Source organism: Coregonus clupeaformis, chromosome 19 (genome assembly GCF_020615455.1).
Source record: "Coregonus clupeaformis isolate EN_2021a chromosome 19, ASM2061545v1, whole genome shotgun sequence".
In the NCBI taxonomy this organism is placed as follows: Eukaryota; Metazoa; Chordata; class Actinopteri; order Salmoniformes; family Salmonidae; genus Coregonus; species Coregonus clupeaformis.
The window spans coordinates 28,418,282-28,435,071 of record NC_059210.1 but is presented as its reverse complement, the minus strand read 5'-3'; the positions used below and the strand labels follow the sequence as shown (position 1 = coordinate 28,435,071).

The following is a 16,790-nucleotide window of genomic DNA, read 5'->3' as shown; positions in this document are numbered from 1 at the left end:
TCCTTGTGGGAACTAGAAGTCCTCACAACGATAGTAAAATAAGGAAAATTCGGACAACTGGGGACATTTTGCTGGTCCCCACAAGGAAAAATGCTATTTTAGGCTTAGGGGTTAGGGTTAGAATTAGGGTTAGAATTGGGGTGCGTGTGAATTGATGTGTTGATGGACAGAAGCAGGGAGGGCTTGAGTCCATATGTTGAGATGTGTGAAGATGAGAAGGAAGGTCTCTGCTCACAGCTCCCAGTCACAGCTCTGTATTATTCTACCTACAATGCCATGAGTGACTGGAAGCCACTGGAGAATAGAGGTGGGTGTGGGAACGAGGTGCAGAGGTCCAGAGGGATGTTTAGCTTGTAGTCTAATGAGGATTGAGCCGACCCACCAGCCAAACAACAAGAAGAGTAGTCTATGAAGAGTTAGCTGTCCAACAGTGTCCACTGAAACCATCTATCTGTGAGTGCCTCTCTAAGGGCTGCACTGTCTGAGTAGACTGCTGTCTGAGGCTTTTGAGTCCATCACTCAGACTACGCGAAGGTGTGTGTGAAGGAAGGAGTCAAAAGAGAAGAGAAGTCTTAAAAAATATATAAAATCAGTATTTTCTCTCTTGTTTTTCTTTCCCCTAATAAATCCTTTATGTCACCATCAAACGGGCTGAAAGACAGCGTGAGAGTCTGCAGAAAGAGAATAGGAGTAAGGTTGAGAGGATATAGCTGTGTACTGTGGGGCCCCTGTGTTGGTCGATGGATCTTTGCTTTAAAAATGTAGAGTCTAAGCCTGCCTCAGCCTGGTCCAGCCGTGTTGATGGGCAGTCCAGGGACCGTCCTCTCCTCTTCCCCAAACATACATGGGGAGGTGGGAGGGCAGAGGAGGCTGGATTAGGGTGGTGCCCTGCATCACCATGTCCATGGTAATGCCCTGCTGAGCTTCTACACTGAAGGAGTAGTTGGTAGTTATTAGGGTTTTCTTTAGTCATGCACCTTCACCTCAACTTCATCTGTAAACTTTTCCCTTTCTCAGCACGGTCCGTCTAGCTAAAATAGTCCAGACATTAAAACGGAATTCAACAATGTAAAACATTTTATTGAACTTAGTAGGAAATCAACTAAATGTATTGAACTTATTAAAAAATGCATACATTTGCCCAAGATTATCATAAGACGTTTACAAAACGCATCAGTGATTCGTATTTCCCTTCAACTTTCTGAAGAGGCAACGGCACAAGAATACCCCTATGTGTGTGTGCGCGTTTGTCTACCACTTTGTGTAGCCATTAGCGATGATGCTAATGTAATGACTACAGTCTTCTTTCCATCTACCAGGTTCCCAAAAACCTTCTCAATTGTGAACTACGAAGTAGGCTATGCTTACCTGTCAGAATGATAGCATGATTATTTGCATCAATCCAGTGGCCATTTCTGCAATCACATGTGCGCTACAGAAATATCGCTAACCAAACAACGGTCTCTGGTTGGTGCGAAGTTGACAAACAAAACAGATTTTATAAGGCCCTACTATAGTTAGTGGCAGTGATTGAGGAGACTTTCTGGTAATTGGTAAAAGTTGAATGCGTTTGTGTTTGGGATCAGATGAACCCTCCCCTGCCACACCAAGCAGGCTGTGTGAGGCTGTGGGTCTCAGAAGGAGCGTGACTGCAGAGTTAATCTTTCCTCCAGTGATTTGAGAGCCACAAAGCTCCTCCAGAAAAAGGGCCTGCTGTAATGCCTAATCAAGTCTGTATCAAACTAAATAATGCCTTAGTGTGAAATTGGAATCTCAAGTCAAAAAGCACTCCCCAGCCTGTACTACAGGATAAGGCAATTAAGGGTCCCCATTCTGCCTCTCTCTCCCAAGCAGCCCCGGGTCCTCTCTGAGTCTGATGCAATTGTCTTTGTGTGTGTCTGGGTTGGTGAATATGTGTGTATATCTCCCTAAGGCTGCGTTTACACAGGCAGTTCTGATATTTTTCCCAATTATTAGCAAAAGAGCTGATCTGATTGGTCAAAATACCAATAGGTGTAAAAAGATCAGAATTGGGCTGCCTGTGTAAACGCAGCCTAAGTGCATGTGTGCCTGTGTCTCTGCATGTCTGTGTATGTTTGTCTCCCTGTGTGGCTGTGTAACCCTGTACTTGTGAATGTGTCTGTCTGCATGTGTATGTCTCTCCCTGTCTCTGTGCATGTCTATATGACCGTTTCGCTCTCTCTATCTGTACATGCGGCTGTGAGTTGGGTACAGTATTATTGGTGGTGGTGTAGCTCTCTGCAGCACATCTATTCCTGTAGGGTCTCCTGAGGGTTTCTAATCCAGAGAGGCCTTCCTCCTCCTCCTAGGTCACCAGTCAAATGCTGCCTTTTTGGATGGGGTGGGGGGTGTGAGTGGGGGTGGGGAGGAGGGACAGAAGTCTGTCTCTTTCTCTATCCCGTCCCCTTTTGATGGCATCATAGCGGAGCGTTTGGAACGTGATTACCTCGTCGCCCCCCAGTGTGTTCCGTTGTGAACCTGTGTCACACTCAATGACAGCGGGAGGCAGCCCTTTGATTTAATCATGTCTGCTTTTCTCTTCACAAATGTTCCTATTACTCTTTTCTGTCCCCCGTTCCCTCCCTCCCTCATTCTTTCTCTTCCTCTCTCTCTGGTGTTTTATGTACAAGCTGGAGGTATATTGAAACCATTTTCCCCTCTGCTCTGACAGTTGAGAAGGATGAAAAAACACATTGGAGATCTGAGAGGCCCTTTAATCTTCCACTGTGTTGTCTGCTCTCTAACATAACGGAGACAGACGTGTGTGTGTGTGTGTGTGTAAATGTAAAGTTGAGTGTTTCTCTCTCTTGGTGTTGAGAAGGGTGGATTTGTTGTTGGCTGATAATCTCTTGGCGCTGTTTCTGAAGCTGAGTGTGGATTCCTTAGCTGCCTGAGACAAAGGTAGTGCAAGCAGACGCAGACAGTGCAGAATCAAAAGGAACGGGGAGAGCACCCAGGGCTTGACACAGCACCCAGGGCTTTCTTCAGGAAAGGAGGTGTGTGTGTGTGTGTGGTAAAACCACAGCTTTGTGAAGACACAGGACCTATCCTGTGAGTGGAAACAGAATTGACCTGCCTTCCATTTCCCTTTGGCCCTTTTCTCCCTTCCACTGAGTCACCAGTGTCCCAGCTCTTACTTGACCCTGATTTCAGATCCTGTTCGAACAGAGCGTCTTCAGTGCATGTGTGTGTGTCTCTGTTTGATCCAGGCAACAGAGAGTGATCAGAGCCTTCCACACCTGACACCCCTCATCTCTGCTGCTCTGGTGTTGGTTGGAGACCAGCCAGGTGGATCCTGTCCTGCTGTGGAACTCTACTTTGTGGTGGAATATAGTACGCCAGTCAGGCATTCTGCTCCTCCATTGACTCAGTCCAAAAAGAAAAGGCCTTTATCTGGTGGTTGTGTCAGGGGTTGTTTCTGCCAGTGCTCCTATGGTTGTAGAGCTGGGGCTAAGGCTGAGTCTTGGCGTGGGTGCTGCTTGGATGCTCCAGGCAAGAGAGAGAGTGGGTGATCAAGCCAGGGAGACGGTGTGCTCTTCACAGAGCTCTGCTTGGCTCAGACTAACCAAGTTCTCCGCAGGGCATCAGCCAAGAGCTGCCTGAGAAGACCGAACCTGAAAACCCACAACCGCTGCTAGCCATCCACCCACACTCTTATCTTTCATTCTCTGCTCTTCCACCCCTATCCTCTCTCTCTTGCTCTCTCTCTCTCTCCAGCTCTCTCCATTCTCGCTTGTCCTCTAGTCCTCCAGCATTCTCCAGCCTCTAAACCCTTGCTCCTGTAGAGGGGGCTAGCGGGTACGGGAGGGGGCTAGTGGGGGGTAGGGGGGAGTAGCTGGACTGCTCGACAGGATTTTGGAGCAGCAATGCCCTCAGTGAGAGCGGCAGAGCTGTGGGCCCGTCAAGCTTTGTGTTTTTTTCTCTGTGCCATCTAAGCTCTCTGTTGTTTTCCCCCTTTACCCATTTGTGCTTTTCTGGCCAGTGGTGGTGGTTTGTGTTTTTAAGGCTGTTTTGTGCGGCAGAGCGGTTTCAGTGCTGATAAAAGTATTTGGTTAATCAGCTTCTGTCCCTGTCCCATGGTGGTGGCTTGGAGGACAGACCATTGACGTTAGAGCTCCCCGGGGGACGGCTTGGGCTGCAGATTGGCATCACACTTGGCCAGTGGTGGAGTGGCGGTGACCAGAGGGACACTGAAGCCAGCCAATGGGAGAGCCCCCCTGGATCCGAGGGGGGAGGAGGTGGGGACAGGGGTGGGGGATGGAAGTGGGGGTTGGATCTATGTGCCTGTGTCCTGTCCAGCAGGAAATTCCAGGCCCCCGCCCTCCTGGGCCTGTAGCCAGTGTGTGATTGGCCAGAGTGACCCGTTGTGGTGATAAGGGCCCCTGCAGCCCCCTCTCAGCCCTCTCTGTCCACACTTCCTCTGTGAACACAGGTAGCGCAGAGGAGCACCCTGGGAATTGCCATCCCTGCCATTGTGCCCATGTTGTCATTTGATTATGGTTCGGGGGTTTGGTGGGGAACGGCAGGGGAACAGCAGGGCAGACAATGGGGCCCTGCATGCGTTGTGGTGAAGCTTTAGCTGCAGTGGGGGTGAGTAGAGGGGGGATTGCGATGTAGATTGACTGCAGCACTCAGCTCTACACTCCCATCACTTTGATGAATGACCTAATAGACTACATTGTTGTTGTCTTGCTGTTAGTGTTGAGTTGGTTTAGTCCTCCCCTGTGGAAGTCCGAACGTGCAAGTCAGTGTGGCTGCTGGCCTTCTAGTCAGGACTACAGTGATGTTCAGCTCTCTTCACTGGCAGAGGAATTCTCTTTTATTCCAGTCGCGTGTCTTTGTGTGTTTGCGCACAATGTAGTGAGCCGCAAGAGTGAACACGGTCTAGCACCAAGCCCTAATCCCCAACTGTGTTTGTATGTATGAATGTATGAGAGGATGAGACAGAGTGAGTGAGTCTCTCATGAGTGAATGCGTGTGTAGGAGAATGAGAGAGAGTTTGTGTGTGTGTCAGATCATGTGAGCAGGGCTGTGTGTGTGAGGAGATGGGTGTCGTCAGTAGTTTTGCTAGCTCCCTAGGGGGGTTTGGTCCATCACATGCAGACTGCACTATGCATGTCCCTATCATTCTCCCAGCTATTAAAATCTATTAAGCCATGCAGAACAAGCCAGGCTTTTATCTTTGATGAATTATCTTGAAACCCAAGACTCTTTGTCTTTCCCTCTGCTATGTCTATGGAAAAGCCATTGGCTGTACCTGTAGCTCGAGGTGTGTGTATGTGTGTGGTCGTAGAGGACCATTTGGTTTGAAAAGACACAATCAGTAAAAAGGACAGTAATCAGCCATTCTAAATAGTTAGGCAGCCCATAGATGTTACTGTTCAGTCAGTCTTGGGTTTGTTCAGGATGCATGCTATCAGTGTGACCCTGTGCAGTATGTGAGTTGAAGAGAAGTGAACACCCAAAGGCTTCTAAAAGAGAACAGCTCCATTTGTACATGGCTAATAGAACTAGGAAGTAGCGCGCTGGAGTGTTGGGGAAACACTGCGAGTTTGTAATGATTTCAACTCTTTCATGTTTATGTCTTCTTCTCTCTGTCTGTTTTACACATTTATAGAGATGGAGCTCTCCTCCATCTTATGTGTGGAGATCAAACAGCCATAATTCAGGTTCGATTGGGTGTGTGTGCGTGTGTGTGTTGCTCCGTGTACATGAGGCCTGATTGTGTGTCTGGCTGCGGACTGCGCCATTGCTGCTTGTCACGTTGCAGGGTGATGCGGTGTGGTGGGTGTGTGTTGTGGTAAGGGGTGTGGGGTGGTGCAGGGCTGGGGCGGTGGGCCTGTGGATCCAGTGAGAGTTCATGTTAATGAAGGGGTCTGGCTAAGGCTCAGGCTCTAGCAGGACTCTAATGGGGCTCTGCTCTGGGCTGCAGCCTGCTGGTTAGGCTCCCAGGGTGTAGGGCTGCAGCCTGCTGGGTAGGCTCCCAGGGTGTAGGGCTGCAGCCTGCTGGGTAGGCTCCCAGGGTGTAGGGCTGCAGCCTGCTGGGTAGGCTCCCAGGGTGTAGGGCTGCAGCCTGCTGGGTAGGCTCCCAGGGTGTAGGGCTGCAGTTCTAGTATACACATACACACACTCTAGTACACATACAGTGGGGGAAAAAAGTATTTAGTCAGCCACCAATTGTGCAAGTTCTCCCACTTAAAAAGATGAGAGAGGCCTGTAATTTTCCTCATAGGTACACGTCAACTATGACAGACAAATTGAGAATTATTTTTCCAGAAAATCACATTGTAGGATTTTTAATGAATTTATTTGCAAATTATGGTGGAAAATAAGTATTTGGTCACCTACAAACAAGCAAGATTTCTGGCTCTCACAGACCTGTAACTTCTTCTTTAAGAGGCTCCTCTGTCCTCCACTCGTTACCTGTATTAATGGCACCTGTTTGAACTTGTTATCAGTATAAAAGACACCTGTCCACAACCTCAAACAGTCACACTCCAAACTCCACTATGGCCAAGACCAAAGAGCTGTCAAAGGACACCAGAAACAAAATTGTAGACCTTCACCAGGCTGGGAAGACTGAATCTGCAATAGGTAAGCAGCTTGGTTTGAAGAAATCAACTGTGGGAGCAATTATTAGGAAATGGAAGACATACAAGACCACTGATAATCTCCCTCGATCTGGGGCTCCACGCAAGATCTCACCCCGTGGGGTCAAAATGATCACAAGAACGGTGAGCAAAAATCCCAGAACCACACGGGGGGACCTAGTGAATGACCAGCAGAGAGCTGGGACTAAAGTAACAAAGCCTACCATCAGTAACACACTACGCCGCCAGGGACTAAAATCCTGCAGTGCCAGACGTGTCCCCCTGCTTAAGCCAGTACATGTCCAGGCCCGTCTGAAGTTTGCTAGAGTGCATATGGATGATCCAGAAGAGGATTGGGAGAATGTCATATGGTCAGATGAAACCAAAATATAACTTTTTGGTAAAAACTCAACTCGTCGTGTTTGGAGGACAAAGAATGCTGAGTTACATCCAAAGAACACCATACCTACTGTGAAGCATGGGGGTGGAAACATCATGCTTTGGGGCTGTTTTTCTGCAAAGGGACCAGGACAACTGATCCGTGTAAAGGAAAGAATGAATGGGGCCATGTATCGTGAGATTTTGAGTGAAAACCTCCTTCCATCAGCAAGGGCATTGAAGATGAAACGTGGCTGGGTCTTTCAGCATGACAATGATCCCAAACACACCGCCCGGGCAACGAAGGAGTGGCTTCGTAAGAAGCATTTAAAAGGTCCTGGAGTGGCCTAGCCAGTCTCCAGATCTCAACCCCATTGAAAATCTTTGGAGGGAGCTGAAAGTCCTTGTTGCCCAGCGACAGCCCCAAAACATCACTGCTCTAGAGGAGATCTGCATGGAGGAATGGGCCAAAATACCAGCAACAGTGTGTGAAAACCTTGTGAAGACTTACAGAAAACGTTTGACCTGTGTCATTGCCAACAAAGGGTATATAACAAAGTATTGAGAAACTTTTGTTATTGACCAAATACTTATTTTCCACCAAAATTTGCAAATAAATTCATTAAAAATCCTACAATGTGATTTTCTTGATTTTTTTCCCTCATTTTGTCTGTCATAGTTGACGTGTACCTATGATGAAAATGACAGGCCTCTCTCATCTTTTTAAGTGGGAGAACTTGCACAATTGGTGGCTGACTAAATACTTTTTTCCCCCACTGTATACACACACTCTAGTACACACACTCTAGTACACACATACACACACTCTAGTACACGCATACACACACAGGCCTGTACACTCACACACACATTATCGGATGCATTTAAAGATTCATACAATCACACATGCTCTGTACAACACACACACACACACTCTCATGGACCTGCGAATAGGGGGCTGCTAATGGCTTCCAGTGGGAGATGGGGAGAGCAGGGTTTTATCCCTTAAGTGTAGAAGACTTAATCAGACAGAATGGCCGGGGGCCAGCAGCAGGACTGTGCGGCCCGCCCCTCCTGGCCAGGGGAGCGGCTCCACACACATTACGTATTCTGTGTCTACCTCTCCTGCAGACGGCTGCAGTGGAGCTGGGCCCAGGTGAAACCACTCTCCTTTACATTTCCTTCTGTTAGATTGTTCATTATCCGATCTGCATATTGAAGCAGCCTTTCATCTCTCTCTCTCTATCTATCCTTTCTTTCTTTCTGTATGTGTCTAGCACTGGACCTGTGTTCTACAGTGTACTAACAGAAGGTCTAGGACAGGGTTTCCCAAACTCTGTCCTCGGACCCCAAGGGGTGCACGTTGTGGTTTTTGCCCTAGCACTACACAGCTGATTCAAATAATCAGCTAATCATCAAGATTTGATCATTTGAACCAGCTGTGTAGTGTTAGGGTAAAAACCAAAACGTGCACCCCTTGGGGTCCCAAGGACCGAGTTTGTGAAACGCTGGTCTAGAACATGACTGCAGACTGAGGCTATCTTTACTGTCTTTACTGCCTATACCGGAACATTCTCTTTGTCAATGCAAGGCACTCCCTGGGGTGTGTGTTTGGGGTTGTATGAAGAGGCTGTGTGAGGTAGGCTCTTTGTCTGATAGGGGGTCTGGGTGTGTTCCCCGAGGTCCCCGGCACCTTGTTTGCTTTCTGTGGAGGAGCACACGCATCATTCCTTGGATAAATAAAAGCGCTCATTTAGAAAGGGCACGTTTGGAACACAGCGTTGTTCTCCCATCCCCCCTATTGGCACAGGGGCTTTTGTCTGGTAAATTCACGCTCGCTATTTGTGATGTCGTCGAGAGTGGTCTCGTTTGATCTCTACCCTCGTGCCATTCGCTGCTATGCTGATTGCTGTGTTGCCGACAGCAACGCTACCCTAGCTACATTAGCTTGTGTGTCATAATGTTGCAGCTTAACACTGCTTAACGGGCCCAGAAATGCAAATAGCAGCACGCGCTCCCACCGCCAGAGCAGCAATTAACAGAGGAGTAATTTCAATAATATAGAATGGTGTCAAGGATTGGGTGTGTGTGTGTTTGTGTGTGCCCCTTTGGGGAGCTGTGTTTTTTCTATCTCTTAAATAATAGTTTAAAGAGGGAGGCAGCGGGAGAGGAGCCTGCCCCTGCAATTCTGGGAGCTAGGAGTTGTTAACCCCTCTCTACCTGGCTCACATACTCTCAGCTCAATACTGACAGGTGTTTAGAGAGGGTAGGGGACTGTTATAGTGGAACGGTCTGGGAGGAACACCAATACTGAGTACGATCAGTCTGTAACTTAGGTTATGATTTGTGGAAATGGTCCCAGTTGGTGAAAGAGGGGCTAAATCACACCTCAGTAGTGTGTGGACTGAGAGGGGAGGGGAGGAGGGCAAAAGGGGATCCCGTTCTGGTTGTTGAGTTATAGGTATCAGTTTCCCATTTCTCTCACAGCCCCGGTGTGTGTTTTGGCAAAGGCTGGTCAGTGTAAGTAGGAAACAGAGGGTATCCAAGGTAACCTATTGAAACATGTTGGAGTCATTAGACCACCCGTTCCTCTCACAGGGCTGTTTTACTGTAGGTTAATGATGATGTCACAGAGCTTCTGAGGGAATTTAAAAACAGGGGAGGGACCAACTGTGTATAAAGTAGTACTGTATATACTTCTCCTACCTTACATTCTCTCTCTGCTACATACTCCCACTCTCTCTGCCTCTGTTTAGCAGTCTCCCCCCTCCACTACTCTCCTACTCTCTCTACCTCCCGCTGGCTTCAGGGTTCACATGAACAGTGCACGGTACACATGGGACGCAGGCAGGGAGAGTAAATCTGGAAATAAATAAATATATCCTCTCTGCTAATGAAGACGAGCAATTCCCCACGGTCAAATGCTTTTATTAGAATGGTGTTTTTATCTCTTTCTAATGATCGTTTTCTTTATCTCCCCCTTCTCTTTTTCTTTCTCTGTCTGTTTCTCTTGCTTTGTTTGTCTGCCTGGTGATCGTGGTGTGAGGTCTGTCTCTATCCTCCACTGGCTCTTTTCAGAGTGTGTTTCTGGTAATGTGGGCTCGGTCTCGCCCCCAGGACCAATCGCTCCGGGAAACATCTGTATCCCGTCCTGTGTCCACATCTCTAGGGCCAAGCCCCAAACCCCGGCCCGTCAGCACTGGCATTCCCCTCCTTTTCCCCCTTTCCTGACCATGCCTCTCCATAGCAACAAGACGGTGTATGGTTCAGTGTATAGTGTGAGCATCTGCATTGCCTCTGAACTCTATCCCAGTGATTGCCTTCTGCATTCTTAAATGTAGTGGAATGGAATCTATGGAATCTAAATAATGGTTAGAAAAAAGAATCTGGCAACATTTGGAGATTAATCATTCCAGGAAAGCCCAGACCGATCAATAGGTGTCTGTGTAATCTCCACAATCTCTAAATGAGGTTTTTAAAGCGGGTAATGATCCTGTCCGCTTCCATCAGAGATGGATGGTTTTTCTGCAATACACCCAGTGCACTATAGCTCTGTGTGGGAGGCTGGGGTCTGGTAGTGCCCCGAGCTTCACTTGTTTTTGCTGGGGAGCTGTGTGTACAGTTGTGTGTATGGATGGGGTTGCTGTGTGCTGTTGCCTGCAGGTTAGCTGAGCACAGTAGTACTTGGTAGTTGTGTTTGTAAAAAGAACCATCTCACCTCTTCTCCTCTACCCTGCTCTGCTCTCCTCTCTGCCTGACTACACTTTAATATTCCCGCTCTAATGAAGCGCTAAATGGAGGATGAGTGGAGCCCTGATTGGGTGTAATTTAGCGCTATTCCTCCTCCACTGGGAAAGCAGTGTCTTTAGGAATGAACAGGTCCACTGCAGGCTAGACCTATTTAAAGAAGATCAACTGACTGTAGACTTTGACCGCCGTTTGTATTGGATCTAGCATGTGTTATGACACAGTGGGGTTTAGACTGTGTCCTCGTTCCTAAGAAAATGCCTCATTGGGCGTGACAAATTGTATTTTTTCCCCAAATAGTATAATTCCTGTATATGACAGTCCAAATAGTGAGACCCTAGAATCCCTCCCCAGCACCTGATGTATGAGCCATGGGCTGCAGACAACTCCTGGAGTTCAGTAAATGTCCTCTAGGAGGATCTAAGAGCAGGATGGGCTCATACATACTACAGTCCAAATGGCACCTTGGTCCAGACCCAGCCCACAGTTTCCCCCAAACACGCCGGAAGAGTGATCTCTCCTCAGAAACACCCAAAGAGAGGTAACTCTCTGAGTCTTCTGTACTATGGGAATACTCCACGAATGGTGAAAAGGTACTACTGAGAGACACTGTCGAGAGAGAGTCTGAGCTGCCAAATGGCAGCGCTTCAGCTTGAGCAAAGTCCTGGCTACCTCAGGGAAAAGAAAGAGAAATAGAGAGGAATAGTGAGAGATGGAGAGAGATGTTATGGTGCAGGACCAGAGTTGACCCCAGTCTTCCAGGGGTTTTAGCTCTAGGCCATCAGCAACAAGGCCAGTCCACTCGGAGTCTGGAGTCTGGACTGGGCCTTCTGGCCGACACACTGGTCCCAGATATCAGGATCGCACTCATGAAATGAACATGGGATGGTTGAAGAATGGAAAACAGGGTCTGTTGCCCTTGGCTTTGTCGGGGAATATGAAATAGAGTCCACTCTGACCACCCTGCTGAGTTCTGCCTGGACAGACCAAGAGCATGATGGGAAAATGCACTGGCCACTGCATCGTCCAATCTGCACACTCAGCCCAATAGGAGGAGTATATCATTTTTTTCTGGAATGGGTCTGTAAGTATTTAGGTGTGGTATTAGCTTTTCTTTTTCCTCAACTTTATTTAAACTTAGGTGGGGAATTCACACATTTACAAAAAAACTCAAAAGTGTCTACATACTAGCTCTGGGAATTATTTTTACCTCATCCTCACCCTAATAAAGAAAACAGTTTTGATTTATGTCAGGTTGTTTTCGTGGCTTCCACTGGACTGGTGTTGGCCCATACCCTGGGCCATGGGGTTGAGGGAGGAGGGGGGAAGGAGGGGGGGGGCGTAGAGGGGAAGGAGGAGGGTGGGGGGTAGAGGGGAAGGAGGGGGGGGCGTCATTGTGTCCTGACTACTGCCATTTCCTGTTTGTGTGCCAGCGGAGCTTCCTTCCTCTGCAGTGCCCAGGAAAACCTTCATCACACATTCCTGTTCTGATCTGGTTGTTGTTGTTACATATATCGCACCTCTGAAATTAGTACATGAAAACAAAACAAGGAGACCACATTCACACAGTCACACAGTCACACAGTCACACAGTCACACAGTCACACAGTCACACAGTCACACAGTCACTCAGTCACTCAGTCACTCGGGCACACGGGCACACGGGCACACGGGCACACGGGCACACGGGCACACGGGCACACGGGCACACGGGCACACGGGCACACGGGCACACAGTCACTCAGGATAGACAGACAGACAGGGGACCCTTTATGTTTTCTCCCACCAACCACCCAGCTAATGAATGATTGAACACTTATTTTGAGGTCTACCTTTGTGTGTTTTTAAGGCATTGTCATGTGGATTCAGATAAACCAACAAAATGATGTAATCCTACAGATACTGTATGTATTTCTAAGCATCCCTCTCTTTTGTCTTTCTCTCCTTCTCTCTCTCCCCCTCTCTCTAGCGGTAGAAGAAGGCGAGTCGTCGGAGTTTGCAGGGAACTGGGATTCATCGTCCGTCCAAACAGGTATCTGCTTTGTTATTGGAAGGGTGCAGCCTGCCAGGCAGCTGTCAGATCCGACACACAGATTAGATTCTATATGTCACATTCCAGCTCTGCCGCCAGACGACCCATTGAACGGGAATCTCTAATATCAATTCCACATGGCCCATAATGTTCTGCTCCATGGGAGAGGGGGATGAGAGAGGGAGGTATGGCGCGAGGGAGGGAGAGCTTTTCACAGGAGGCTGATGTCCAGGCCTGCATGTGCAGGCAGACAGGACTCTGGGGCTCCAGCAGTCTCACATCCTGTTTGAGGTTTTGGTGGTAAAGTAGCTGCACTGAATCAACGCCCCTGTCCTCCCTCCTCCCAGCCTGCTCTATCCAGCTATTCACATAGGGCCTACAGCACAGCAGTGGAATGGGTTCCTGATGGGCCCAAATAGTGTCATGATGAATGCAATCAAGATAATTTTGTTCAATGTTCCACTTTTTGGATACATTTTAAGGGTCCCTTTGATTAAAGCATGGCACCCACTTTAATTTTCTTTACATGCAATGCAGACCCACAGTCACGCCCATGGAGCCATTGGTATGGCTGTACCTGGAGATGATGCAGCAGCTAAATGGACCCATTTTACAGAACACTGTATGAGGATGGTGACTGACTGCTTATGATGACAATGACATGTTGGCCCTCTAGTCTTTGAGTCAGTCCTCAGTGTAACATTATGAAGGAGAATATGTATTATTTTATTTTACAGCTGTGAGAGATACGAGAGCTGAATGTTCTTTATCTAAACGGTGCTCTCTCTCTCTGCCCTCCTTCTCTCCCTCCCTCGCTCTGTCGGTTCTTCTGGGAGGGGGAATTGGAAAGTGAGGCCCCAAGGGTGTGATGAGGCAGGGGCTTCTGCTGTGTGCTGACTGAGGTCCTGGGTGGCTGGAATGTGCTTTATGTGTGAGATACAGTAGGAAGGGGAGTCCCAGTGCTCTCACTAGCTCTGCTCTCTTCCTCCCTGCTTGTTCTCTTCACCTCTTCCCTACACACAAAATCTGTCTCTCTCTCTCTCTCTCTCTCTCTCTCTCTCTCTCTCTCCCTGTGTTTGTTTGTGCTCCTGTGTTCAGGCTCAGGGGGGCTGCTCGCCATTTCTTATTTAAAAAGATAAAAAACCTTCCTTCCCTTTATTCCCTGGGAGATGATGTCGACAAGGACACTGGCAGGCTTTTGCTGGTATTAAATTCAAATATTTTCCCCCCTTCCCTTCTCTGGAAAATGTGTGTTGAGTTTGGAAAGAGCAGCAGGGGGCGGAGGCTGAGGGGGCGACTGAGGGAAGAGCCAACCCCCTCTCCCCCCCGAGGAGCTCAGAGGGCCCCTTCGGTCTGTCCCACAGGAGGTGCCCCCCCCCCCACCCCAGCCTCCTTGAGACAGAAAAACAACACATCCCTCCCTGGCCCAGAGGGGGAGAAACGGAAAGGAGAAAATACAGAAAATTTGCCAGGTCTGACACTGGAGACCAGGAGAGGGAGGGGATGAGTGAGATGGAGGGAGAGAGGGAAAGGGGGACAGAGGGTGAGTTTTTGGAGAGTAGTTCAGACGTTTGTCATTTCTGTGGAAGGAGGGGGGAGGAGGAGGCGGGGCAGTCAGTGGTGATGTTTTTAAAAAGTGCCACCAGAGCTGTGAAGTTCAGCCTTGTTTTGCAGGCTTCCTGTTGGAAAGCCACTCCTGCTTCACTGTCTGATAGGAAACACCAGGGTAAAGCACACAACAAGTGCGCAAATCAAATCAAATTGTATTTTTCACATGCTTCGTAAACAACAGGTGTAGACTAATAGTGAAATGCTTACAGGCCCTTCCCAACAATACAGATAGAAAGAAAATGGAGAAATAATAGAGAAGTAATAACACGTAATAATAAATACACAGTGAGTAACGATAACTTGGCTATATACACGCTATGCTACAGGCTGTCTTCTAGGCAGAATTTTGCGAGGCAACGGTTTCTCCATGACCTCTTATATACACAATCAATGCAGACACACACACTGCACCCTGTCTATGTGGACTGTGATTCATGGTGGAAAAAGTCGTCTCATATCCCTGAGCAAAGGGCCGATATGGCGCTGTAATGGAGCTGAATTCGATTATTTGATTAATTTCCTCCCGCAGCGATTGGCTGGCCGTTGCATCAGTGACACCAATGAGAAGGGCTTTTTTTCCCCCGGCCCTGCCATTACACCATTGGGCTGTGGGTGTTGTCTGTGACCTCACTACTGGACCGCCTATGTGATGATACGGGAACAGTATGGTGTCATCGCTATACGAACAGTATGGTCGCTATAGGAACAGTATGGTGTTCTCGCTAAAGGAACAGTATGGTGTAAGGACAGTGCAGCAGACAGAGATGCTAAGCTAACATTACAGGCATCAAAGGCATAAGCATCACAAGACATGCACACATTTTTAGAAGAAGAAAGTAACTAGAAAGACTATTGTTATTGAAAACATATCAGACTTCCATTCCAAGAGTCAAAGATTAAATTAGTTAAAAAACTCCTGTGTACTGTAATTTGGAGGATTGTTTACACGATAGTTTGAAGGTTTTGTGCGTTGTTTGTGTGTCATGTCTGTATATTTGTTGGGTTATAGTGTGTGTGTTTTGTTTTGACTCCAGGATGTCCTTTTAACAGTGTGTGTTGGATCACTCCACTGTCTCTCTCTCTCTCTCTCTGTCTCTCTCTCTCTGTCTCTCTCTCTCTCTCTCTGTCTGTCTGTGTAAAGTGAGATGTCAGTCAGTCTCGTGGCTGTGCACGCTTTCAGTCCCCTCCGGGCTCCAACCTGAGTGTGCGCCAGCCGTCCGGGGGAAAGAATGTACTGGTTTTATTTTCCCCCTCGAAGGGAGGAGAAAGAGGGGGAGGAGAAGAAGAAGATATTACAAGGGGCAGACTGAGACACAGGAAGACGGCCCTCCTTTCTGTCCTCGCTAACTAATGTATGGACATCTTGATGATGTAGACTAGAGGACACGCGTCTCTCTCTTTCTCTTTTGTCTTCCTTTTTCCCTCTCTCTCCATCTCTCTGTATAAACCTCTGGAGGGCCATAATATATTTTTAATTTCCCCAAGGCAACGACAGGAAAACAGTTTTAATGTGTGAGGAGGAGGTGTGTGCTAGCATGTGCGTGTGTGAAGCCACGGGCTGGAACAGGTGATGGCATTGGTGAGCAGCTGTCAGGCTGTTTGTGTGTGTGATTTAATTCACTCCCTTTCTTCCATGACACTCCTTTTGGTTTTCATCACCCTCTCTGGGTGGAGGGGCTGGTGTTGGGTGCTGCGCTCCCCTGCCTCTCTGGGGGGGGTTGGGGTAGAGACACACTGAGCCTGGTACACAGTGCCTCTGCTGGCTCCCTGGGGGGAGCCCTGTATTTTGAAAACACAGTCGGAAGAGGACAGGGGAGCTGTGGAGAGAGGCCTGCTTTAAATAGGTCCCCCTGTTTACTGGGAGAAGGAGAGGGCTCCCCAGAGAGACTGGGGCAATGCGGCTGCGTCCGGCTGCACCTGCTCAGCCTGTGTCTCTGTGTGTCCCAGACCCCAGGCCTTTTGTTAGTACCCATAATGTATGCACCTGACAGCGGACGTGAAGCCTAGAGGTCAGTTCAGGAGGTTCACAGATTCATACAACATTGTACAAATGGTAAATTAGCTTTTCTCACACTATACCCAGTGAACCTCCCATAGTGATTAGCGGTGGCTATTTTAAGGGCACAAGGTGTTCAATATTTTCCTGAACGGTGAGAGGCACATGCCTTGGTCACTCAGAATATTCCACACTTGTTTTTTTCACTCAATAAATAGTTTTGACATTCTTTTTGAAACATTTACCAGGCATAGTGAATACAATGGTATGTACCTCAATCCCTCGCCAGGCCTGTTTTTCTTGCTGTCTATCTGCTGTACCTGACTCATGTTCACAGTAAAGTGGAGCATTCCTTCTGAATCCCCTCTCAAACATACTCCACTAGAGCTATTTGCAGTCCATCCATGTTTTACTT

General features: G+C 48.1%; 1 protein-coding gene across 2 annotated transcripts in view; it reads left to right on the top strand.

Annotated features, from left to right (window-relative positions):
• znf423 (zinc finger protein 423) overlaps positions 1 to 16,790 on the top strand; it is a 138,953-nt gene that overhangs the window by 12,856 nt on the left and 109,307 nt on the right. For both annotated transcript variants that reach the window (XM_041837325.2, XM_041837326.2), the window contains exon 2: positions 12,706 to 12,768. In XM_041837325.2, coding sequence (XP_041693259.1) covers positions 12,706 to 12,768 — 63 coding nt within the window. The remainder of the gene's footprint in view (positions 1 to 12,705; positions 12,769 to 16,790) is intronic.